Below are 25,910 nucleotides of genomic sequence, written 5' to 3' on the forward strand. Positions count from 1 at the left end.
AGATCAATTACATACATTTTTAGCTCTTCTTTTTTCCTTCCTCAATGAATGTGGCAAAATTCAAGTATTGATTAAATGAAACCTTTCACCAATTTTGTACCTATGCCATGGAACAGAATTTGTCAGATACTATATTATCCCCATCAATACAATACATCATCAGTTCTTCCTCTCTGCTTTAATTTGCGCGTTACACAGAGAAAATGCTCTTGTTTCTTCCATTAAAATTAAGAACAAATCCTTGTTACTCTCTTCTTCTCTAGCCACTGTCCAATTTCTGTGTGTTTCCTTACAGTAAATTCCTTAAAAGTGTCATTCCTCTCTCTTCCATTTTTCTTCCTCCATACCCTCCTGAACTCATTCAGATCAGTTTTTTATTCATACCACTTTTAGGAAATAGCTCAATTAAGATTATCAATGGCCTCCATTCCTCTAAATTCAATGGTAGATTCTTGGTTTTCATCTTCCATGATTTTTAACTGCTGCACCTGCCTTCTAGGACACCACACTATAATGACTTTGTGCCTTTCCTGGTCACTTTTTGTCTTGTCTTTCTCACTATGTCTTAACTTGGCCAATTACTTTTAATCTTCCATAACATTTAATGTTGGAACATTTAAGACTCATTCATTGCCTTGGAGATCCCACTCCCTCTATAGATTTCAAGTACCATCTATTAAATGATAGTCCCAAGTGTATATTTCCAACTTGGACTGTTACCCTGAACATCCACCTGTCTGCTCAGTATATCCATGTGAATGTGTCATAGGTATGTCAAACATAACTGAGCTTCTACTACTTCCTGCTAAACCTCTACCTTCAATTCAATTTTAACCATTGCCCAAAGTGGCAACTATAAACTTCTCCTTCTGCTGTAGCTAAAAACTAGCAATATCTTTAATGTTTCTCTTTCTTCTACAACCATATGAAATCCATCATCAAATTATATCAGGTGAACCTTTTACATGCATACCACAATGGACTGAATTGCACATTCCCAAAATTAAAAAGTTGAAACCCTAACCCTCAATGCAATGATATTTAGAGATGGAACTATTCCACAAAATTGGGTTTAAATGAAAACATGAAGAAGGGTCCCTCATAATAGGAGGAGCACACTTTAAGTAAAGGAGGAGCTATCAGAGCTTTCTATCATGGAAAAATACAGCAATAGGGTCTTCATTTGCAAGTCAAAAAACAGAAAACAAAAACACCTTCACAAGATCTCAATCATGCTGGGACCCTGATCTTGGATTCTTGGATTTCCAGCCCTCAGAAGTGTGAAAAGTAAGTTTCTGTTAGTTATGTTATCCAGTCTATGGAATTTTGTTATGGCAGCCTGAACTGTCTAAGAGGTGCCAAATCTCCTTTCTTACTAACTCATTTGCTACCATATTGGTCCAAGTCCATATCACTTCTGATATTGATTTTCTTCTCAACAGATAAGCCAGAACAATCCTATAGAACTTCAGTTGTGTTATGACTTGTGCTTCTCTCATTTGATTTCTTAACAAACAAACTCTGCTTGAAACTATCCAGACATTTCTCACCTAACTTAGGGTGAATAGAGAATTCTCTCACTGATCAACAAAACTCAACATGATCTCCCCACCTCCATTACCACTCTGCTTCTCACCCTTCCCCACCTCCTTGTGTACTGGACTCCAGACACAGTGGCTCTTTGCTTGAACACTAGGCAGGCCCTTGTGTTAAGGCCTTTTCACTTACTGTTCAATTTGCCTGGAAGATTCATCCCACAGTTATGTATAACTGCTGAAATTCACCTTCTCAATAAGGCCATGAAGGATCACTAGGGCACTATTAATCTTCCTCTCTCCCCAGTGCTCTTCCATGCTGTATATGTATATTTTTAATCATAGCAATTATCACTCCTAACATAATATAGAAATTTACTCTATTACTAGTCTCTCTTTGGTAGGACTCTGCTTCCATCAGCTTCTGCTTCATCCACTATTGTGTTCACAGTATTTGTAACAGTGCCCAATATAAAATAAGTTACAAATAAATATTTGTTTCACCAAGAAGCTTCTAAGGACAGCTATCTTGAACCATAAATTGAGTGGAGGTTGAGGGATGATAGCATATTAGGAAGTCTCCATGGAACAGACCATGAAGAACAATGTGTACTAAATGACAGTGACCTCCCATTATCTGTGGTTTCAGTTACCTGTGGTCAACCACGTTCAGAAATTATTAAATGGGAACATTCCAGAAATAAATAATTCTTAAGTCTTAAATTTCATGCCATTCTGAGTAATTTAATGAAATCTTATGCTGTCCTGCTCCATCCTACAAGGAACATGAGTTATCCCTTTGTCCAGCATATTCATACTGGATATGCTACCTGCCTGTCAATCACTTGGCAGTGTTTTGTTTTATCAGATCAGCTTTGGTGGTATTACAGTGCCTGAGTTCAAGAAATCCTTATTTTATTTTAGCACAGTATATTCTTACATTTTTAATTTTATTATTATTATTATTACTGATAATATCTTACTGTGGTTAATTTGTAAATTAGAATTTATCATAGGTGTGTGTGTGTGTGTGTGTGTGTGTGTGCGTGTGAAACAATACTGTATAAATAGGGTTCATTTCCATTTCAGTTTTAGGCATCTGAGAAATTTCTTGGAATATTCCCTATGGATAATGGTGGGCTACTGTATGTAATTGAATTTTATCTGTGACATCATAGAAGCCATTGGACTAAAAGTATCAGGAGGAGGAGGGGAAACTCATATTCTATACTTGCTTGGAGGGAGAACAACTTGTATCCATGAAAATAATTAAGAATCTCATGTGATGAGGTACACAGTTAAGGACATGGGTCACAATATAGTGAAATATTAAAGAAGTTGATTTAATAGGATTTTCTCACAGAAGGGACGTGGGAATAAGTGACATGGACTGTTCAGAAAGATTTCTAAAATAACAGGTGGATAGTTGTATAATTTGGTGAGATGGGAATAATGCAAGGGAATAAATGTGGAGAAATAGATAACACATTTATCTCATACATGTTAAATTAGAGAGAGATGTTGAGCCACCCAAGTAGTTGTTCTATAGGAGTTTGGTAGATGTCCTGAAATTGATCAGAGTCAAGTGGACTATATACATACTTAGCTCTGCCCCAGTCTAACTCATAATAGCCATAAGTAGTGATGTATAAATGTTTAATGACCAGATATGCTGGAAAAAGTTGGATTGTGTCTGTTTTCATGGTATCTATACTTGCACACAGCCAATTATAAGCTACCAACATGACCTTATTATATGTGGAGTTGGGAAGAGATGCCCACAATTGGCTCTCACTGGTACTGGCTTGCTTCACACACCAAGAAGTGCTCTTAGTTTTGGAAACCCTTCTTGGAGATAAGATAGCTCTTTGCAGCAAGGCTATTTCTGAGAATTGCCTCCAAGGGACTGGTGTCATCATGGGATATGCAATGATCTTGCAGTTTTCTCTAAAAGTGAAATAATTTGTGACAACTCTGTGAAGCTGATAGCCACTGTCTGGATAATTCTGTTGGAATATTATTTAAGTGAGTCAGGCATGATTAAATGATTGAAGCAGCTGACTTTTAGAATTCCTTTCAACCTGTTTTTGATCTCATGATTCTATTTTTGTTCCTTTGATAATTGTAGAATCCCCAGCTATTGCTAATCAGAAAATTCTGCTAATAGTGTCAGCAAAATTAAGATGAAAAGAATACTATAATGCAGTAATGTAAGATATCAAAGAAAACAGCAAGTATTTTAGTTTGGTGGTCCTTAATTTCCCAAATGAATTGATACATATGCAGTGCATAAGCACTTCAGCATAACTTATCTCTCTTTAATTAATCTTTTTTTTTTCTTTAGTGATTTTGGTCCTGATCTCACTTTTTCTTATTTTAGTATTTGCTCTGATATAAAATATAATAAATCAATTATTTGGTTTAAATCTTCTGTTTTAATTACAGATGTACCTGCCAATTTTAGGGTAAGTTATGAGATGAACATTTTTGTATTAAAGAACATGTATTCATTGAGAAACTCTTCTACACTATGTACTATAATTGTGGCTTTTTGGTTAAATTTTTGAATTCATTATGTAAATACACTGAAGACAATTGTATGCAAATTCTGTGTACATTTGACAATAAAGATTGCAATGTTATCTTAATACTAAAGAGTTTTACTATTTTCTAGCTACGGACCTTCTTTTTTCCAAGACAATATTTGGTAAGGCAGTTCCATTTGCCACGGCTGGAGATTGCTATAGTGCTGCCAGATGCCCACAGGTATTTAATATGTATTTAATTTTTTTCCTTCATTATGAAAAAAATTGAAAATGTTTCTCCTGTTTCATTTTCTTTACCATAATATTGCAAGAAGCATAAGTAAATCAATAAGCACAAGTTTCTATATGCACTTTATTTCAAAGATTATAGATAAACCTTAGATGAAGAGCATTTGCAAATATTGGGTTTGTTTGAGAGATATAATAACAAGAATTTTAAATTGTTCATATACTATTTCTCCTTCATGATACTTCATAATTTGGGTATTAATTAAAAGGTAAAGGAATAGAACATAAACATGTGACTTTCATATACCACTACTAGCATCAGTATTAGTTTTTTGGGTCTGTGGCACTCTGTTATTGTTTGGATGAAGGTCTCTCAAAAGTTCATATTTAAAGGATAGGTCCCCAGATGGCAGTAGTAGGAGGTGCTATGGACTCAAGAGGCAGGGCCTCATGGGAGGTACTTAGGTCATTGGGAGCATAAACTTGAGGGGGATTGTGGAGCTCCGTTGGTTCATTCTCTCTCTGCTTCCTGGCTTGTGATGAGATCCCTTGCTCTGGCATACACGCCCAACTTAATGTGCTGCTCTTGCCAGACTCAAACAAATGGGGCTGCACAATCTTGAATTTGAACTTCCAAAATCATGAGCCTAAATAAAGCTTTCCTCTTTAGAAAGTTAATTGCCTCATGTATTTTGTTGTAGTAACACAAGACTGACTATATACATTCCTGAAATGATGTTCTATTATGTGTGAAATGTAGAGATTACATTTTCATTCTTGCTTTCATCTTTTATTTCCATATTTTCCCCCAAACTTCTTTATTGCTTTCATAATTTTGATTGATCTGTTATCCCACAATCTTGCTGAAAAGAAAAATGAAGATTTATTTTTTAATTAGAATAGGTTTTTAGTAGATTCCTTAGGATTTTCTAAATGCATGATGATGTCATCTGTGAGTAAAAATACTTTTACTAATTCCTTTTCAATCTGGGTATTTTTAATTTTTTTGTCTTGCCTCATTGATTGGTCATCTCTGCCAGTACAGTGTTGGATAGAAGAGTATATTTCTTTATGTTCTGATTTTAGGTGAAAAGCTTTCAGTCCTTCCTCAGTAGATATATCAGCTATGAGTGTTTTGTAGATGCCCTTGATCAGGTTGAGGAAGTGCCCTTCTAATTTTAGCTTAAGTATTGCTACCAGAAGGGATGTTGGGTTTTGTTGAATGGTTCTTCTGCATCCATTGAGATGATTTTGGGTTCTTGTCTATTACTATGTTAATATAATAAATATATTATAATGATTTATTTTAGTATATTAAAGCAAACTTGAATTCCTGGAATAAATCCCACATGGTCATAGTGTATAATTCTTATATTCTTCTAGATTTGCTTGGCTAAAATTTTGTTCAGAATTTTTTGTCTATATTCTTAAGATTTTATTCTGTCATTTTTCTATGGTGTCTGTCTGGTTTGGATATTAGAGAAATAATGGCTTCATAGAATGAACTGGGAAGTATTCATTCTTTTACTTTTTGGGAAAACTTTATGAAGAATTCACTCTTTAAATGTTTGGTAGAATTCAGCAAAACCATCTGACCTTGTACATTTCTTTGTGAAATTTAGTTACTAATTTAATCACTTTATTATTATAGATCTATTCAGATTTTCTAGTTCTTCCTTAATTGGTTTTGGTAGTTTTCTTTATAGGGATGTCCATTTCATCTAAGTTATCTAACTGGTTCCAATACATTCCTGATGGAATGTATAAACCTCTGTATTTTTGTAAGATCAGTGGTCACATCCCCTCTGTCATATTTGTCTGTTTTGTAGTCAATCAATTTTCACTTTAATCTTCATCATTTCTTTTCTTCTGCTTGTTTTAGATTTAATTGTCTCTTCTTTTTCTAGTGTTTTAAGGTAGAAGATTAGGTTCTTGATTTAAGACATTTTTCTTTTTAATATAGGCATTTATAGCAATAACTTCCCTTCAAGCACTTAATTTGTGCATCTCAGAAATTCTGTATGCTGTGCTTTTATGTTCATATATCTTAAAATATTTTCTATTGTCTTTTGTTTGACAATAGAACATTTTCTTTGGATCACTGGTTATTTAAAAGTATGGTGCTTAATTGCAAAATGTTTGTGAATTTTCCAAATCTCCTCCTCCTCTTCCTTCTTCTTTTCTTTGTTTAATTTCTACTTTCATTTCCACTGAAAAACATGGTCTATATTGTCTCTGTCCTTTTGAATTTATTGAGGCTTGTTTTACGGTGTAACATATGATTTATGCTAAAGAACGTTCAATGTGTGCTTGGAAAGAATGTTGTTGGGTGAAGTGTTTTATAGACTACAGGCCCTGTTCGTTTATAATGTTATTCACCTCTTCTTTTTCCTTGTTGATCTTCTACTTGATTCTTCAGTCCACTGAAACTATGCAACTATAATTGCTGAATTATCTATTTCTAAGTTCAATCTTGTTTCATTTCTGTTGGGGTCTTGTTGTACATGCTTATGTATTTATTTATTTTTATTTATCATAACTTCCTAATATATAGGCTTTTTATCATTATAAAATGTTCTTCTTTACTGTAGTAACTTTTTTTGTTTTTAATTTTAAAGTCTAATTTTTCCAATACTAGCGTGGTCACTCCAGTGACATAGAAACATATACTTGTACTTCCAGTTATCCCCAATTTCAGTGGAGCGTTTGTTCCAGGATGCCTCATGGAAACCAAAATCTGTGTATGCTCAAGTTCCTCATATAAAATGATATAGTATTTGCATATAGTCTGTGCATATTCTTCCATACACTGCTAATAAGAATACTGAGTTTTGTTTATCTGAGAATGTCTTTATTTTGCCTTCATTTTTGAAAGATAGATTTGCTTGTTATAAAATCCTTGATTTGCAGTGATGATGATGATGATGATGATGATGATCATTTGCACTTTGAATATGTCATTCCACTGCCCTCTGGTGAGCAGCGGCTAGATAAATAGTAAATATCAACTATTTACCTTATTGGGGTTTCCATGTAAGTGGTCATTTTTCTACTGGTGCTTTAGGATTTTCTTTTTATTTTTGTCTTTCAGCATCTTTTCTGTGATATATTTGGTTTCAAACTTTAGTATCTATTCAGATTGCAGTCTATTAAACTTCCTGGATGTATAGATTAATACATTTCAAAGTTGAAATCTATTTTCTTTCACATGTAACTCTCTGCTCCTTTCTCTTTCTTCTCTCCTTTTGGTACTCTCATTATGCATATTTTGGTACACCTAATGGTATCTCTTTATTTCTCTGATGTTCTGTTTATTTTTCTTTATTCCATTTTTTCCTTCTGTTCTTAAGTTTGGATTATTGCTATTGATATCTTGCAAATTTTCCAATACCTCTGCTAGCTACAATCTGTTGCTTGAGCCCCCTTGGTGAATTTAATTTACCTTGGTTATTGACTTTTCAACTCCAGAATTCTCCTTTAGCTATTTTTTTTGAGAGAGAGAGAGAGAGAATTTTTTAATATTTATTTTATAGTTTTTGGTGGACACAACATCTTTATTTTATTTTTATGTGGTGCTGAAGATTGAACCCAGCGCCCTGCGCATGCCAGGCGAGCACGCAACTGCTTGAGCCACATCCCCAGCCCTTTTAGCTATTTTTAATAAAACAGAATTTCTGGGACTGGGGTTGTGGCTCAGTAGTAGAGCGCTCACCTAGCATGTGCAAGGCCCTGGGTTTGATCCTCAGTACCACCTATAAATGAATAAATAAAATAAAGGTATTGTGACAACTACAACTAAAACTATTTTTTTTCAGTTTTGCAATTTATTACTTACTTTTTTTGTATTTATTTATTTATTAAATTTTTATTGTTGGTTGTTCAAAACATTACATAGTTCTTGATATATCATATTTCACACTTTGATTCAAGTGGGTTATGAACTCCCATTTTTACCCCGTATACAGATTGCAGAATCACATTAGTTATACATCCATTGATTTACATATTGCCATACTAGTGTCTGTTGTATTCTGCTGCCTTTCCTATCCTCTACTATCCCCCCTCCCCTCCCCTCCCCTCCCCTCTTCTCTCTCTACCCCCTCCACTGTTATTCATTTCTCCCCCTTGTATTTTTTTTCCCTTTCCCCTCACTTCCTCTTGTATGTAATTTTGTATAACCCTGAGGGTCTCCTTCCATTTCCATGCAATTTCCCTTCTCTCTCCCTTTCCCTCCCACCTCTCATCCCTGTTTAATGTTAATCTTCTTCTCATGCTCTTCGTCCCTACTCTGTTCTTAGTTACTCTCCTTATATCAAAGAAGACATTTGGCATTTGTATTTTAGGGATTGGCTAGCTTCACTTAGCATAATCTGCTCTAATGCCATCCATTTCCCTGCAAATTCTATGATTTTGTCATTTTTTAATGCAGAGTAATACTCCATTGTGTATAAATGCCACATTTTTTTAATCCATTCATCTATTGAAGGGCATCTAGGTTGGTTCCACAGTCTTGCTATTGTGAATTGTGCTGCTATGAACATCGATGTAGCAGTGTCCCTGTAGCATGCTCTTTTTAGGTCTTTAGGGAATAGACCAAGAAGGGGAATAGCTGGGTCAAATGGTGGCTCCATTCCCAGCTTTCCAAGAAATCTCCATACTGCTTTCCAAATTGGCTGCACCAATTTGCAGTCCCACCAGCAATGTACAAGTGTACCCTTTACCCCACATCCTCGCCAGCACTTGTTGTTGTTTGACTTCATAATGGCTGCCAATCTTACTGGAGTGAGATGGTATCTTAGGGTGGTTTTGATTTGCATTTCTCTGACTGCTAGAGATGGTGAGCATTTTTTCATGTACTTGTTGATTGATTGTATGTCCTCCTCTGAGAAGTGTCTGTTCAGGTCCTTGGCCCATTTGTTGATTGGGTTATTTGTTATCTTATTGTCTAATTTTTTGAGTTCTTTGTATACTCTGGATATTAGGGCTCTATCTGAAGTGTGAGGAGTAAAGATTTGTTCCCAGGATGTAGGCTCCCTATTTACCTCTCTTATTGTTTCTTTTGCTGAGAAAAAACTTTTTAGTTTGAGTAAGTCCCATTTGTTGATTCTAGTTATTAACTCTTGTGCTATGGGTGTCCTATTGAGGAATTTGGAGCCCGACCCCACAGTACGTAGATCGTAGCCAACTTTTTCTTGTATCAGACGCCGTGTCTCTGATTTGATATCAAGATCCTTGATCCATTTTGAGTTAACTTTTGTGCATGGCGAGAGAAAGGGATTCAGTTTCATTTTGTTGCATATGGATTTCCAATTTCCCCAGCACCATTTGTTAAAGATGCTATCCTTCCTCCATTGCATGCTTTTAGCCCCTTTATCAAATATAAGATAGTTGTAGTTTTGTGGATTGGTTTCTGTGTCCTCTATTCTGTACCATTGGTTCACCCGCCTGTTTTGGTACCAGTACCATGCTGTTTTTGTTACTATTGCTCTGTAGTATAGTTTGAAGTCTGGTATCGCTATACCACCTGATTCACACTTCCTGATTAGCATTGTTTTTGCTATTCTGGGTCTTTTATTTTTCCATATGAATTTCATGATTGCTTTCTCTATTTCTACAAGAAATGCCGTTGGGATTTTGATTGGCATTGCATTAAACCTATAGAGAACTTTTGGTAATATTGCCATTTTGATGATGTTAGTTCTGCCTATCCATGAACAGGGTATATTTTTCCATCTTCTAAGATCTTCTATTTCTCTCTTTAGGGTTCTGTAGTTTTCATTGTATAAGTCTTTCACCTCTTTTGTTAGGTTGATTCCCAAGTATTTTATTTTTTTGAGGATATTGTGAATGGAGTGGTTGTCCTCATTTCCATTTCAGAGGATTTGTCGCTGATATACAGGAATGCCTTTGATTTGTGTGTGTTGATTGTATATCCTGCCACTTTGCTGAATTCATTTATCAGCTCTAATAGTTTCTTTGTAGACCCTTTTGGGTCTGCTAGGTATAGAATCATGTCACCTGCAAATAGTGATAATTTAAGTTCTTCTTTTCCTATTTTTATGCCTTTAATTTCTTTCGTCTGTCTAATTGCTCTGGCCAGTGTTTCGAGAACTATGTTGAACAGAAGTGGTGAGAGAGGGCATCCCTGTCTTGTTCCAGATTTTAGAGGGAATGCCTTCAGTTTTTCTCCATTCAGAATGATGCTAGCCTGAGGCTTAGCATAGATTGATTTTACAATATTGAGGTATGTTCCTGTTATCCCTAGTTTTTCTAGAGTTTTGAACATAAAGGGATGCTGTACTTTGTCGAATGCTTTTTCCGCAACTATCGAGATGATCATATGGTTCTTATTTTTAAGTCTATTGATGTGGTGAATAACATTTATTGATTTCCGTATATTGAACCATCCTTGCATCCCAGGTATGAATCCTACTTGATCATGGTGCACAATTTTTTTGATATGTTTTTGTATCCGAGTCGCCAGAATTTTATTGAGGATTTTTGCATCTAGGTTCATTAGAGATATTGGTCTGTAGTTTTCTTTCTTTGAAGTGTCTTTGTCTGGTTTAGGAATCAGGGTGATGTTGGCCTTGTAGAATGAATTTGGAAGTTCTCCCTCTTTTTCTATTTCCTGAAGTAGCTTGAAAAGTATTGGTATTAGTTCCTCTTTAAAGGTTTTGTAAAACTCTGCTGTATACCCTTCTGGTCCTGGGCTTTTCTTAGTTGGTAGTCTTTTGATGGTTTCTTCTATTTCCTCAATTTATATTGGTCTGTTTAGGTTGTCTATATCCTCCTGACTCAATCTGGGCAGATCATAATACTTAAGAAATTTATCGATGCCTTCACTGTCTTCTATTTTATTGGAGTATAAGGATTCAAAATAATTTCTGATTATCTTCTGTATTTCTGAAGTGTCTGTTGTGATATTGCCTTTTTCATCCCGTATGCTAGTAATTTGAGTTCTCTCTCTTCTTCTCTTCGTTAGCATGGCTAAGGGTCTGTCGATTTTATTTATATTTTCAAAGAACCAACTTTTAGTTTTGTCAATTTTTTCAATTGTTTCTTTTGTTTCGATTTCATTAATTTCAGCTCTGATTTTCATTATTTCTTGCCTTCTACTTCTTTTGCTGTTGTTTTGCTCTTCTTTTTCTAGGATTTTGAGATGAAGTATGAGATCATTTATTTGTTGGTTTTTTCTTTTTTTAAGGAATGAACTCCAAGCAATGAATTTTCCTCTTAGAACTGCTTTCAATGTGTCCCATAGATTCCGATATGTTGTGTCTGTGTTTTCATTTATCTCTAAGAATTTTTTAATTTCCTCCTTGATGTCTTCTATAACCCATTGATCATTCAGTAACCTATTGTTCATTCTCCAAATGATGCACGATTTTTCCTTCCTTCTTTTATTGTTGATTTTCAGTTTCATTCAATTATGATCATATAAGATGCATGGTATTATCTCTACTCCTTTATATTGTCTAAGAGTTGCCCTGTGACATAATATATGATCTATTTTTGAGAAGGATCCATGTGCTGCTGAGAAAAAAGTGTAACTGCTTGATGTTGGGTGGTATATTCTATATATGTCGATTAAGTTTAGGTTATTAATTGTGTTATTGAGTTCTATAGTTTCCTTATTCAACTTTTGTTTGGAAGATCTGTCCAGTGGTGAGAGAGGTGTATTGAAGTCTCCCATGATTATTGTATGGTGGTCTATTAGACTCTTGAACTTGAGAAGAGTTTGTTTGATGAACATAGCTGCACCATTGTTTGGGGCATATATATTTATGGTTGTTATGTCTTGTTGGTGTATGTTTCCCTTGAGCAGTATGTAGTGTCCCTTTTTATCCCTTTTGATTAACTTTGGCTTGAAATCTATTTTATTTGATATGAGTATGGACACTCCTGCTTGTTTCCGAAGTCCATATGAGTGATATGATTTTTCCCAACCTTTCACCTTCAGTCTATGTATGTCTTTTCCTATCAAATGCGTCTCCTGTAGGCAGCATATTGTTGGGTCTTGTTTTGTGATCCATTCTACTAGCCTGTGTCTCTTAATTGGTGAGTTTAAGCCATTAACATTTAGGGTTATTATTGAGATATGGGTTGTTCTTCCAGCCATATTTGTTTATTTCTGTTACTAAACATGGTTTGTTTTCCTCTTTGATTATTCCCCCCCCCTTTACTGTCCTACCTCCCACTGGTGGTTTTCATTGTTATTTTCCATTAACTCTTCCTGTAATGCTTTGGCGAGGATGTTTTGAAGAGATGGTTTTCTAGCTGCAAATTCTTTTAACTTTTGTTTATCGTGGAAGGTTTTAATTTCATCTTCCATCCTGAAGCTTAATTTCGCTGGATACACGATTCTTGGTTGGAACCCATTTTCTTTCAGTGTTTGAAATATGTTATTCCAGGATCTTCTAGCTTTCAGAGTCTGTGTTGAAAGATCAGCTGTTATCCTGATTGGTTTGCCCCTAAATGTAATCTGCTTCCTTTCTCTTGTAGCTTTTAAAATTCTCTCCTTATTCTGTATGTTGGGCATCTTCATTATAATGTGTCTAGGTGTGGATCTCTTATGATTTTGCACATTCGGCGTCCTGTAGGCTTCTAGGATTTGGGATTCTGTCTCATTCTTCAAGTCTGGGAAGTTTTCTCGTATTATTTAATTGAATAGATGGCTCATTCCTTTGGTTTGGACCTCTATACCTTCCTGTATCCCAATGACTCTTAAGTTTGGTCTCTTTATGTTATCCCATATTTCTTGAATGTTCTGCTCATGGTTTCTTAACAGTCTTGCTGAGCTGTCTATGTTCTTTTCAAGTTGAAATACTTTGTCTTCATTTGTCTTCATTGTCTGATGTTCTATCTTCTAAGTGTTCTACTCTGCTGGTAGTATTCTCAATTGAGTTTTTAAGTTGGTTTATTGCTTCCTGCATTTCTAGGATTTCTGTTTGTTTGTTTTTTATAACCTCTATCTCCCTGTATAGTTGATCTTTTGCTTCTTGGATTTGTTTATGTAATTCATTGTCGAAGTGATATTTCATTGTCTGATTTTGCTGTCTAATATCTTCCTTGAGACTCCAGATCATCTGAAGCATGTATATCCTGAATTCTTTATCTGACATTCCATCTGCTGCAGCTATTACCTCTTCTAAAGTTGAGTTGACCTGCATTGCTTGTGGTCCTTTCTTTCCTTGTCTTTTCATACTGCTCGTGTTTCTTTCTGCTTGGTGAAACTGTTGTGTTATTGAAATTTTCCCCCCAAAATTTATATTGCTCTTGTATAGTTGAAATGTCTCCCTTGCAGGGGCGGGCGGCGGCTGTGCTCCTCCTCCAATTGGGGTGATCTGTCTACTACGCTGACGGGCCGCTGGGCCTGTTCTGCCGGTCGGTCTCAGGTCTGCTTACCTTGCAGGCGCGGGCGGTGGCTCTGCTCTGCCCTTACTCCAATTGGGGTGACGTGTCTACCACACCGGCTGGTCGCTGGGCCTCTTCCGGGCGTGGGAGGCGGCTCTGCTCTGCCCCTACTCCAATTGGGGTGACGTGACTACCACGCCAGCGGGTCGCTGGGCCTGTTCTGCCGGTCGGTCGCAGGTCTGCCTACCTTGCGGGCGCGGGTGCGGCTCTGCTCTGCCCTTACTCCAATTGGGGTGACGTGACTACCACGCCGGCGGGCCGCTGGGCCTGTTCCGGGTGACTAAAACTATTTTTAAAAAACAGAATTTCTGTATCTGTAATGATATTCTCTGTTTGATGAGACATTATCGCCATCCTTTTTTTTTTTTTTACTGTTTAAAGCCTAGTTTCTTTTTTTAAACATGTTTATAGTAGCTGATCTTTTCTCAACCTGAGATCACATACCTCTTTTCTCAATCTGAGATCACATACCTCTCAAAGACTCTTTTCTTTTACCCCAGAGTATATGTCATCCTTTCCAGTTTTTCTTTATAAGTCTTGTATTTTTTTGTTGAAAGTTAAATATTTTAGATACAATACTTTAGAAATTGTGGATACCGTTTTCCCCTCCCATCTAGGAATTCTTATTATTGTTTGCTGGTGTGTATATTTGTTTAATTACTTGGCTGGACTGTTTCAGTGGATTCTGTTTCCCTTGAAGTGTACCCCTTTGATGTTTTACTTCAGAGAGTACATCCTTGGGCTCACATACTTATCCTGATCTTGCTGTTTCCCCCAGGAATGACAGTGGTGTTGGCTGGGCTCTCTTCAGTTATCTTTCCCTGACTCCTCATGGAGATTTTTGCTGATCCATCTTTATTGACATAATTCTCAGTATTTGGTCTTCACTATTGCTAGATAATTGCTCTAGTCTTTCAAAAACATCCTGTGGACACCAAATACTCCTCATTGACCAGGGTGGTTTATAGGTCAATCTTGGAGCTTAGGGAAGACTCCAAGAGGAATCTTTCTTAAACTATTAAGCATTTTGCTTGTTTCGCTCATTGCAGAGTCTCTTCAGGGAATATATATATATATATATATATATATATATATATATATATATATATTAATTTTCACCAGTTATTGCCAGAGAGAATGCCCATGGGCTCCTTCAAATTGCTATTCTAAAAGTTCTTCCTCTCTTAGTGAAAGATGGGTAACTTTGCAGAAGAATCCTACACTCTCATTCAATCTTTATTACTAGTTAGCTCAACTCACTTCCATACTTTTTCCCCCCAATTTCCTACTCTATGCATGTGGTGATAAAAACTGCCTCCCAGCTGGTGCCTCTTTTATCTTTTATCTATATCATTCAGTTTCATTCCTAGATCCGTCCTTCCCATGACTCCCCTTCTGCTTCTGAAGCCTGGCATTGTCTCTTTGGATATCTCTTCATGTTCTGAAGTTAAAGTTGTCTAACTTAAAACTTTTAACATTCTAAATAGTGTTTTCCCTGATATATACATTTCTTTTGTTGACAAAACTTCCATCTTGATTCTCTTAAATGGATGTTCATTCTCCAATGGTCAACTCATCTTCTGACTGCTCAACTTTGTCGAACAATCCATCCATCTTTTAAGCTATGCCTTCTGATCACTTATTTGATCATTTCATTTATTTGATTGGAGAGAAGTAAATTGACAACACAACCTAGATATGTGAACAGTATGTTAATACAAGACTTCTCTGATGCTATTTCTTTGGAAAGGTGACCAAGTTCTGGAAATCTGGTCTTTATTATTTTATATTGAATTGAGTAAGGTCTGGTCAAATGAGACATCAACAAAATTTACAGGGGATTGATAAAAGGATAAGTTCTTTAATTGTTAAGTGGAAACAAAATTCTTTTTATCTCACTTCGTGAACTTTCCCCCTAGAAAATATCTTAGTGCAAAATAAATTATTGTAAACAAAAATCATTTCTTGATGAGCGTAGAATCTGGATTAAAGGCATTTGCATAATCAGGTTTTTAAATAAGATAACCATTTCCATTTCTTTCTAACTCCCTTTCTCTGATTTTATGGTAACCTGATTTTTTTTCCTAAAATATCTTGAGAAAATTATGTATCTATAAACTGTGTAATTCCAGCTTATAGTTGCAGAGAGACATTCCATGTTACCAATTTGTTTAAGATCCTTGAAAAAATTATAGGCAGAACCAGCAATAAAAAGGCCCTCTTTTTGCCCATCAGGATGTGTTATCTTCCTCACATGGTTTTTGAGACAGTTCTGGAATGTAGAGCTCCATTACAAGATTACATGTTATTGGGCATAGATGTGTGCTGTCGAAAGGAGCTATGTCCATTTATATTCAGTTTGTATTTATCTGCCTTAGGCTACTGTTACCAAAAATACAAACTGCCCAGTGTTTTGGGAGATGTTCTTTCAAATATATAAACCAGATTCTGTGTTAAGTTATACAACATTTGCATGAATACCCTCCAGATGTTTGATGTTACAAAGAACTTATTCTGTTGTTTGGGATTCATCAAAACCACATCCTCTATGTTTGCTTATGACTGAATACCTCGGGACATGAATGATAAAAAGAGAATGGACACATATGGTGTTCTTTAGGGAAAATAAACTTTGCAACATTGCAATGTGAGATGAAGTTAAAGAGTGTAATGTGACTTTCAAATGCATATGTCAAAAGTGAAGAAAAGTAAATGTTCTTTGCTTTCCACAAAGCCACAGAAATTTTAAAAAGCTTAATGTGCATCTCTTTAGTTGACTTATAATTAATATTTGATTATATAGAGCAAGAGAAATAATCACATTCAACCAACACCCATGGATCATAGGTAGTACCCATTTTGAGTATGTATAGTCAGTGTATTAAATCTATGGAGTATATATTATTTATTATCAAGGTGAGTAGTTTAATATATAAGATCTGCCAGGGGCTGGGTGGTTAGCCTAATGGCAGAACATATGCTTAATATGTGCAAGGCTGTAGATTCATTCCCTTGCACTGACAAATACACAGATACACACATGTGTGTGTATACTTGTGCGTGTATATATATATATATATATATATATATATATATATATACATACACATATACATATGTGTGTATATATACATATACATAAAATATGTACATACAACATATTTATATATACATATATAAAATGTATTTTTAAATTATATTGCTTAGAACTTTTCTCTCCCTTTTTGCCTTACTTGATCTGTCTTGGTATTAAAACTGGTATATTAAATTTTCCTATTTTTAGGGTATATCTCTCTATGTCTCCTTGCATTTCTTAGTTTCTGCCATAAGTTGTTGCTGTACTGTTTGATGCATAATAGTCACGTGTGAACTGTTTTATATGGATCATGGTTTTTACCAGCTCTTTGTCATGGTACTGTAATTTAAAACTTGAAGTCTTTTTGACCCGTATCAGGATCTATTCCTGCTCTCCTTTTATGTCCATTTACCTGTTTTCATGTTTTGTTTTGTTTATTTATTTGTTCATTTTACCCACCCTTTTATTTTTAGCTGTCCCTTTGCTTTAGGTATATTCCATACATATAGCAGATAGTTGGGCATTGTTTGGCAACCCATTAAAAATTCCTTTTTTAAAACAGATGTTGCTCCCCTTCACATTTTTTATTATATGTTTTAAAATATCATACAGAAAAATTGTTTTCTTTTTCTTTTTTGTTATACAGTTCTTTGAGCTTTAACATATGTACAAATTCATGTTAGCATTACCATAATCAGAATACAGTACAGTACTCTTACCTCAAATATCTTCTCCCTACTTCCCTTTTAGACTTAGACAGCTCCTCCCACCTAACTCTTAGCAAACACTACTCCATTCTCTGTTGTTGTGGTTTGCAATAAAACAAGGGAAAAAAAGAGAGGTCCAAATTGGAAAGGATGAAATAAAACTGTCTTTATTTATTGATTGCCTAATTTTCTATAATAAAAAACTTCAAAAATTCTGCATGCATACACACACACGCAAACTGTTATAACCAATAAGTAAATTCAGTTAAGTTAGAGGATACAAAGTTAACCTGGAAAAGTCAGTAGCATTTTTATTCACAAATATTGAACTAATTGAAAAAGAAATCAAGAAAATAATTTCATTTACAGTAGCATCAAAGAAAACTCAAAAAACATATGAATAAACTTAACCAATGAGGGTAAAGATCTCGTCCTTGAATATCATAAGACACTGATGAAAGAAATTGATACAGACACAAAGAAAGGGAAGAAATATCCTGTGCTCAAGGACTTGAAGAAATATTAGTAGTGAAATATCTATGCTCCTTAAAGCAATATACAGATTCAACACAGTCCCTATCAAAATGCCAATGGCATTCCCACAGAAAGAGAAAACAAAATTTTTGAAATTTGTATAGAAAAAGGAAAGACAGAATAGTTAGAACAGTTCTGAGAAGAAAACCAAAACAGGATATATCACATTCTTGATTTAAAATTCTATTACAAAATGATAATATTCAAAACAGTATAGTACTAGTATAAAAATGGACACATAGACCAGTAGGACAGAATAAAGAGAGTCCCAAAATACATCTAAACATATACTGTCAACAAATTTTGACAAGGGAAATAAGAAGACATGAAGGGGAAGGATAGGGTTCTCAATAAGTGATACAGAAAATCTGTTTTTGCACAAGTGAAAAAAGGAAATTGGACCCTTATCTTACACCATACACAAAATTAAACTCAGAATATATAAAATACCTTAATGTAATGTAAGACCAGAAGCTATAAAACTTTTAGAACACGAAAAGCTAGACATTATCTCAGGCCATAGAATCAATGGGACTTTGTCAAACCAAAAAGCTTCTGCACAGTAAAGGAAACAATCAATAAAATAAAATGTAATATCTAAAATTTATAAAGAACTTGTACAACTCAACAGCTGTTTAGGTAATTACTTGTTTAAGTAATGCAGTTAAAAAATGAGCAAAAGATCTGAACAGACAGTTCTCAAAAGAATACATATGAATCACCAACAATCATATGAAAAGGAGCTCAGCATTACCAATCATCAGGGAAATACAAATCAACACTGCTAGGAAATATCACTTCACAACTGTTATGTTAGCATTGTTAAAAAATAAAGCTTGGGGGCTGGGGTTGTGGCTCAGTAGTAGCGCGCTCGCCTAGCATGTATGAGGCCCTGGGTTTGATCCTCAGTACCACATAAAAATACATAAACTAAATAAAGGTATGGTGTCCAACTACATATAAAAATAAATATTTAAAACAAATATTTTAAAAAAATAAAACTAGGTACAATAGGAGAAGCCTATAGAGTCCCAGCTACTTGGGAGGCTGAGACAAGAAGGATCACAAGTTTGAGACTAGCTAGGGCAACTTATGAGGAGACCTTGTCTCCAAATGAAATATTTTTTAAAGATTATGGATATAGCTAAGTGGTAGAGTACTTGTGTATTACATGTAAAACCCTGGATTCAATCCCCATTACCTCCAAAAAGTCAAAAGACAACAAATGTCAGTGAAAGTATAGAAAAAAAGGGAGCTCTGACACTTTGGGTGGGAATGTATATTGATTCAGCCATTATCTAAAGTAGTATGGAATTTTTTAAAGAAATTAAAAGTACAACAGAAATTAAAAGTATAACTGTCATATGTTCTAGCAATTCTTCTTCTGGACACATCCTGAAAGAAAATGAAATCACCGGTCCTGTAAAAAAACAACCAAGACATGGAAACAACTTAAGTGTTCATTAGTGAATGAGTGGATAAAGAAACTGCAAGATAAATGATAGATAGATGCCAAAAAAAAAGAATAAGAATAAGAATGAGGATCTACCTGTATTCTACAGTGGGGAAGATCCTGGAGGGCATTAAGCTAAATGAAACAATCTTGATCTAGAAAGAAAAAAATACAGTATGACTTTATTTATATATGGATCTAAACAAAAATTCAGTTACACAGAGAACAAAAGAGTGGTTACCGCGAATGGTGGGGGTTGAGAGGAGATGGGTAGGCAGGGGCCAAAAGTACAAGTAGCAGATATGGAAGGTGAACAGGTCTAGTGATCTGATGTTCAGCTTAAGTCTATAGGTAATAGCTCAAACTGTATTCAGGATTCATTCTCAATGAGGTGACTTTAGTTGCTCTTGCTACAAAAACAAAAGCAAAAAAGGGTAGTTATGAGAGATGATGGATATGTTAATTTGCTTCACTATAGTAACCTTTTTACTATCTATATGTACCATGCAGTGTCATGTTGAATACTTTAAATACGCACAATAAGATCTATTTTAAAATAGCATATATATTTAGCAACTCCCAGGCAGAACTTTTTTTTTTTTTTTTGGTTAAAGATCATGCTTAAAGAGGCTCAACTTTTAATCTTAAATAAAGTATTGTAATTGAAGTAATTAATATTATTCACTCAAATATTACTTCTGGAGTTCCACGGGAATGTCCCACTACCTTCTTACAGCACCTGTAATTCTCTACACTGCATTACATTTATATATTTATGCTCTTTCACTTACCAGATTTAAAGTGAGAACTTTGAACTCTTACACTACTTGACACTTGTCTACCATTCAACTTATTTTGAACAAATGGATATAATGTATTTTTAGCTCTGTCAACATCATCCCAAATTTCAAATAAATTATTCAATTTTTTTTTGAGATTGTAGCATGTAGTTTTTTAAATGACTAAGAACAGAAGTAAATCTCATGAAAATGAGTCCACAGAAATGGAGTAGTAGATATTTCTAGACCAATGATTAAAGACCCCCTAATCCTCTAAGCAGTCAGTTGGGACTTTCTCCTTTCCGTTCCAGTGTGTGAGCATTTGGATGCTTCCAGGCCTCATGAACAAGGAGGTAGAGAATGATGGAAGTGTGGAATGAGTGTCAGGTGTGTTAACGCTGTATGGCCCTCAGCAATTACCTGGTTACAGCACCCCAACATCACTGAATACATCTCCATTGTTGAAGAATTTTATTTAGTGAGAAGTCTGTCTGTGAGAGAATGGGGTCCGTAGGTAACCAGTGCAAAACCTATGTCAGATTAAGTACCAGATAGTATAATCTATCCTAGGAGTTAGCTCTTCAAATTCAAATATCTACAACCTAAAATGCTCCTGTGTCTAGTATTAGGGTCATCTATCAGGATGAAGTCTGATGGGTCTATATGTGTGTTTATATATTTGCTTTTATGTTGCTATTATTTAATATTTATAATGCTGCATCTAATTCTTTCATTCAGAATCACTATTAAATACCTAGGTCCTGCTCTGGGGATATAGAAATGAAGCAAACAGATAAGTCATATGCTAAATTTCATAACCAAATGATGTTGTACTTAATAAATCTTTGGAATTTGTCTAAAATTGATTATTTCTGCTATAAAAATTCTCCATTTTGTGTCATTGTACTATAAATGTATTTGAATCTGTTTCATTTTTAAATGAGATATATAATATAGGTCTGTGAAAAAATTTAAATTAATAAACTAATATTTAATTGGTTTATCAATATTAATGTTTTATTATAAATGTATATAATGTTTATTTAGCCTTAACTTTCATGACAAGATCATATTCTCATTCACATAATGTAAACTTCAATATTCCATTACAGTCTTGCTCAAGATTTGTGAGATTTAGGCCATTGGAATATTATGACATGATCTAAGAATGCCTTAGTATTTCTCTGAATTTTCATGAATACTGAATATTGGTAGTTGGATGAATTAAGATAATGTAAATAAGATGTTACTCATTTTAGTGTCTATCTTTTTCACACAGTTATTTGAAGTTTTTTAACAAAGATAGTTTGAAATATTTCGACATAAAATGATCTCTGTATTAGAAAATAATAATGTCACAAAGCCACTAGGGGACCCACACAATGGTCTTATATGGGCATCACATATTCAGGTACACTTCTGGGAACTTAAAAAGGACATAATGGCCAAGATGAAAATCCCACATTCAGTAGTTTTGTGTGGTAGGTAAAGAAGTAATATTCTTAGCATAAAAAGGAAAGTAGGTTCCAGAAAATACGTGAAACAGTTGTAACAGCCAAGAATTTGCGATGAGAAATCAAAAACTGAAATAGGAGCTAGGTGTGGTGCACACACCTGTAATCCCAGAAACTCCAGAGACGGAGGCAAGAGGAGTTAGTGCAAGTGCAAAGCCAGCCTCAGCTTTTTATAGAGGTCCTAAGCGACTAAAGGAGCAGGGGAAGGAAGGAAGGAAGGAAGGAAGGAAGGAAGGAAGGAAGGAAGGAAGGAAGGGAGGGAGGGAAGAAGGAAGGGAGGGAGGGAGAGAGGAAAGGAAGGAACTGAAACAAGAGGAGTACTGAAGTCTAGCAATTGATAGTCCCTGTGGATAACTCTCTGTCGGGACTTGCCAACTGCTACAGAGCCATTAGCTCTGCTTGTCGAGCTGTAGAATCCTATGTGGGGTTGAACTTCAGCAAAGAAACACTATGGTATTAATTTTGTCATCATTTGTAATTGAGAAGACACTGGTAATCAATTTTTTAAGATCCTTAACTGGCTCATTTTCAAGACAATAAAGTTGCATCAATATTTTTCATTTTATAAAAGAAGACCCTTGGAAAAAGTAATTTGAGTCATTTGATGTTTCCAGAACAGAACATTGTTAAATAGTTTATGAATCCATCTATTTTTGTTTTGCTTTGTTTACAATCCAGGGACAGTTCAGCATTAACTTGGCAGGAACCGGGATGAAGATATCCAGCACAGCGAAGTGGCTTGCTCAGGGGAGGTATGCCTCTGTCACAATACACAGATCCCAAGTAAGTCCTGCTCAACCAAAGAGCCTGTGGGAGCTATTTCTCTGCTGCAAAGCAGCAGTAAAGGTCCTCTACCTCAAATTTAAATTTCATGGAGCTAATGACTGGAGAGTTGTTGTATATAGTGAGTATATGACATACAATGGGGTACAACATCCATTTATAAAGTGAAATTGGGTTCATTTTTATTGCGGTACAACTGTAGGTTTCACACACACAAAAATTCATCCATACACAGGGTATAGATATCTTAACATGAAGTACCAAATGTGAGGACATGCAGACTTTGTCTTTCTCAGGCTTGAAGATCATGACTTCACATGCAGATACTGCAGTCAGAGATAGTGGTCTTAATTCCACTTTAATTATTAGATATTTATAGTGTTTAATATTTCAAAGTGAGGGTAAATTTTTGGTTTATTTACTTCACTGCTTTGATTTAGTGATGAAGTGTTGAAGCCATTTGTCATCTAACAAATATCCTTCACAGTGATTTCAAGAATAAGGAGTATTTATGTCTTACTCATATTTCCCTATCTTTATATAGATAACACTGTTATTTTAACTATATAAGTAAAATTATATAGTACTTCTGCATGTAGCTGTAACTATTTTTATAATTTATTTTCATAGTTATTTGAACAATAGCACAAGTACTATGCAAAGTAGAATCCACTTAATTTTTAGCTGGTAGGTATACTAACATGTACATTTCAAGAGATGCCTTCCAGTACTTACAGTGCCTTGGGTAACTTGGCTCCACCCACACGGAATCTGGATCTAGGTTATGAGTGTTTTCACCATTTTGCATGTAATCTTTACCAGAAACAAATCGTGCTTACTCTATTTATTTTAATAAAAGTGACTTCTGTTATATTTTATTTATATGAATATTATTTGAATATGAAATGCAATATTCTCACATATAACCTTTAAAATATTTTATTTCTGAAGACTCTAAAATTATGTTTTAATTAATAATTAAATAATTTAATTGTTTATTATTTTTCTTTTATGGGTAATATAGTAGGCTTTCAAAAATGACTATTTTAAATCATTTATTCAGCATATTTAGGTTTAATCCTTTTGGGCAAAAGAATAGGAAAAATTAATTACTTATTTAAGGTATATCCTGAGCAGTATAAATGTAGAGAGCTCAATGAAATTTTCTAACCTTGTAGGCAGCTTTTAGATATCTTTTGGTTAAATGTAAAGACTGGAATCCTGGCTGAAGTCATCAGAAGATGTAAATATTTAGTAAAATCATTCATTTTGTTCCTATTTAACTTTTTTTCTAAAGATTGTTTTTTATTTAATTTATGGAGAAGTACTTCAATCAAAATGTTCCACATAAAAGCCTTTTTTGAAATCCCAGGCCTGGTATAAAATCGAACCTTATCAAACCCAAATATACTTATGGAAATGCAAACATATTTTCTTTAGTCAGTAAATTCAATCAAGATTAAGTTTTTACTTCAACAATGTGCTTGGAAATAGAGAAGTATACAAAATTGAGGTTTCACAGTCATTCGCTCTCTGCTTACTCAGATTCTCTGGAGTTAAATGAGCCTTTGAAAGGAAAGGCAACTTTAAAACACCTGGTCTCTAGCAATTTCCATTTTAATGTGTTCCAAGAACCAAAAATTGCCTTCTCTACTCTTCCTTTCCTACCTAGACTAAAAACAACAACAAAAACTTACCTCCCTAAGAAATGAAAGGAGTTCGATCTATTTTTGTCTCATTCTACAAAAACGTCTTTAGTCTTTTGACTTCGGGTCCTGAAGACAGAGTCATCTGAGAGGACCTTCTGCTTAGACCCATCCCCGCCTACCTCACCCACTCGTTGAACTACTCTACTCAAGCATCTCTTTCTAGTTCTTCTCTAATTGTGATTACTGCTCTCAGCCCAGCTTTCCCCCCTCCATTTCATCACCTTCTGTGCTTTTCTCCATGGCAATGCTTCATGAGGCAGTAAAAGGGTAGAATATGAATTCTTTACCTTTAAGGTCAATATTGTATAATATCTTTTAATTAACTTAAGAGAATCTTATATAAAATTATGTAACAATTGGATAGAAAATTGGGAAAGGCTTTAATGACTCAATGATGCAGATACCTTGGTGAAAAATATATGAATTGTGATGAAGTGTCTATTTTGTGGTTTACAATCATCAAGTAGCTAAAATGAATCTTATTATCTAATATAACTTTCAGAATCTTAGGTTATCTAATTTTAACTTTGCCATGACCACCAATTTGAACTAATATTGAAATGACCTGATTTTTTATATCAAAGGCAGTTGTTAGACACCTTAACTAATGAGTTCAGTGACATGATACAAAACATTTCCATATTCTGCTTTGTGCACATGGAAACCAACTTGTATAATATTCTCCTGTACTTCTGTCTCTTCCTATTTTCAGGATGGAACCAAAGTCTATGGTAGATGTGGAGGGTTCTGTGGAAAGTGTGTTCCTCACATGACTACTGGGCTCCCAATTCAAGTGATATGAACATTCAGAAGTAGGAAGTATGCCCCAATGGGGAGAGATTTTTCTGGAACATGCAAACAATTGGTGCTCATTTCTTTATTTCTCTCTTCCTGCGATTTCCATGTCCAGTATGTCTGTCTTTTATTCAAGGTGCTCATCATGGATTCAAATCACTTGAGTTTTTCAAGGCTTTCAAAACGAACAGATATATGCATCAGGATCACTTTGAAGAACATAATTTATGATAGGGAATCCAAGCATGTGTGATGAATTATGCCAGACAACGGTGCTGTTAACAGCTTACACTGGACCACAATTATGTCATACTGTTAAACATATATGTAAACCTCCTCAATATCCTATTGTACAATGAGGTTTTTATTCTATTTCTTGAAATGGAATAAGTTTAAATTCGGGAAAATGTATACAAAACTACTATAAACATTATTAAAACTGTCAGGTGAATATCAAATAAATAGTTATATCAAAGAAGTACATAGCCACTATACTTTCTGCTGATACAGATTAGACACCTTGTTTTATTTTTCCTTTAATTTTAATTGGGGATTATGGTGCTTCAATGGAAAAAAAAAGTCCTAAAAATGTGGTACAAATTTTGTGTTAAGAATTTGTGTTTGGGTTAAATACTAAACATAAAATTTTGTGGGTATAATAGAGAAGATATGATATATTAGAATTTGATTTTTAAAACCTACCTCTAATTCAATTGTACTTATAAGAGCAACATGTTCTTTTTAAACTGTTTATATACTCTTATGCCTTTATAACCCTTGTATATGTTATATATCTAGTCTTTAAAAATCTATTTTTTCAAAGTTATGTACTAT

At 34.7% G+C, this 25,910-nt stretch overlaps 1 protein-coding gene across 1 annotated transcript in view; it reads left to right on the top strand.

Annotated features, from left to right (window-relative positions):
• The window catches only part of Adamts20 (ADAM metallopeptidase with thrombospondin type 1 motif 20), a 153,269-nt gene extending 128,186 nt beyond the window's left edge, over nt 1–25,083 (top strand). Inside the window, exons 37-39 of the mRNA XM_027934237.3 lie at nt 4,210–4,301; nt 22,468–22,572; nt 24,994–25,083. Coding sequence (XP_027790038.3) covers nt 4,210–4,301; nt 22,468–22,572; nt 24,994–25,083 — 287 coding nt within the window. The remainder of the gene's footprint in view (nt 1–4,209; nt 4,302–22,467; nt 22,573–24,993) is intronic.
• The last annotated feature ends 827 nt before the right edge of the window (nt 25,084–25,910 follow it).

The sequence above is a fragment of the Marmota flaviventris genome, chromosome 3, assembly GCF_047511675.1.
Source record: "Marmota flaviventris isolate mMarFla1 chromosome 3, mMarFla1.hap1, whole genome shotgun sequence".
Taxonomy (NCBI): Eukaryota; Metazoa; Chordata; class Mammalia; order Rodentia; family Sciuridae; genus Marmota; species Marmota flaviventris.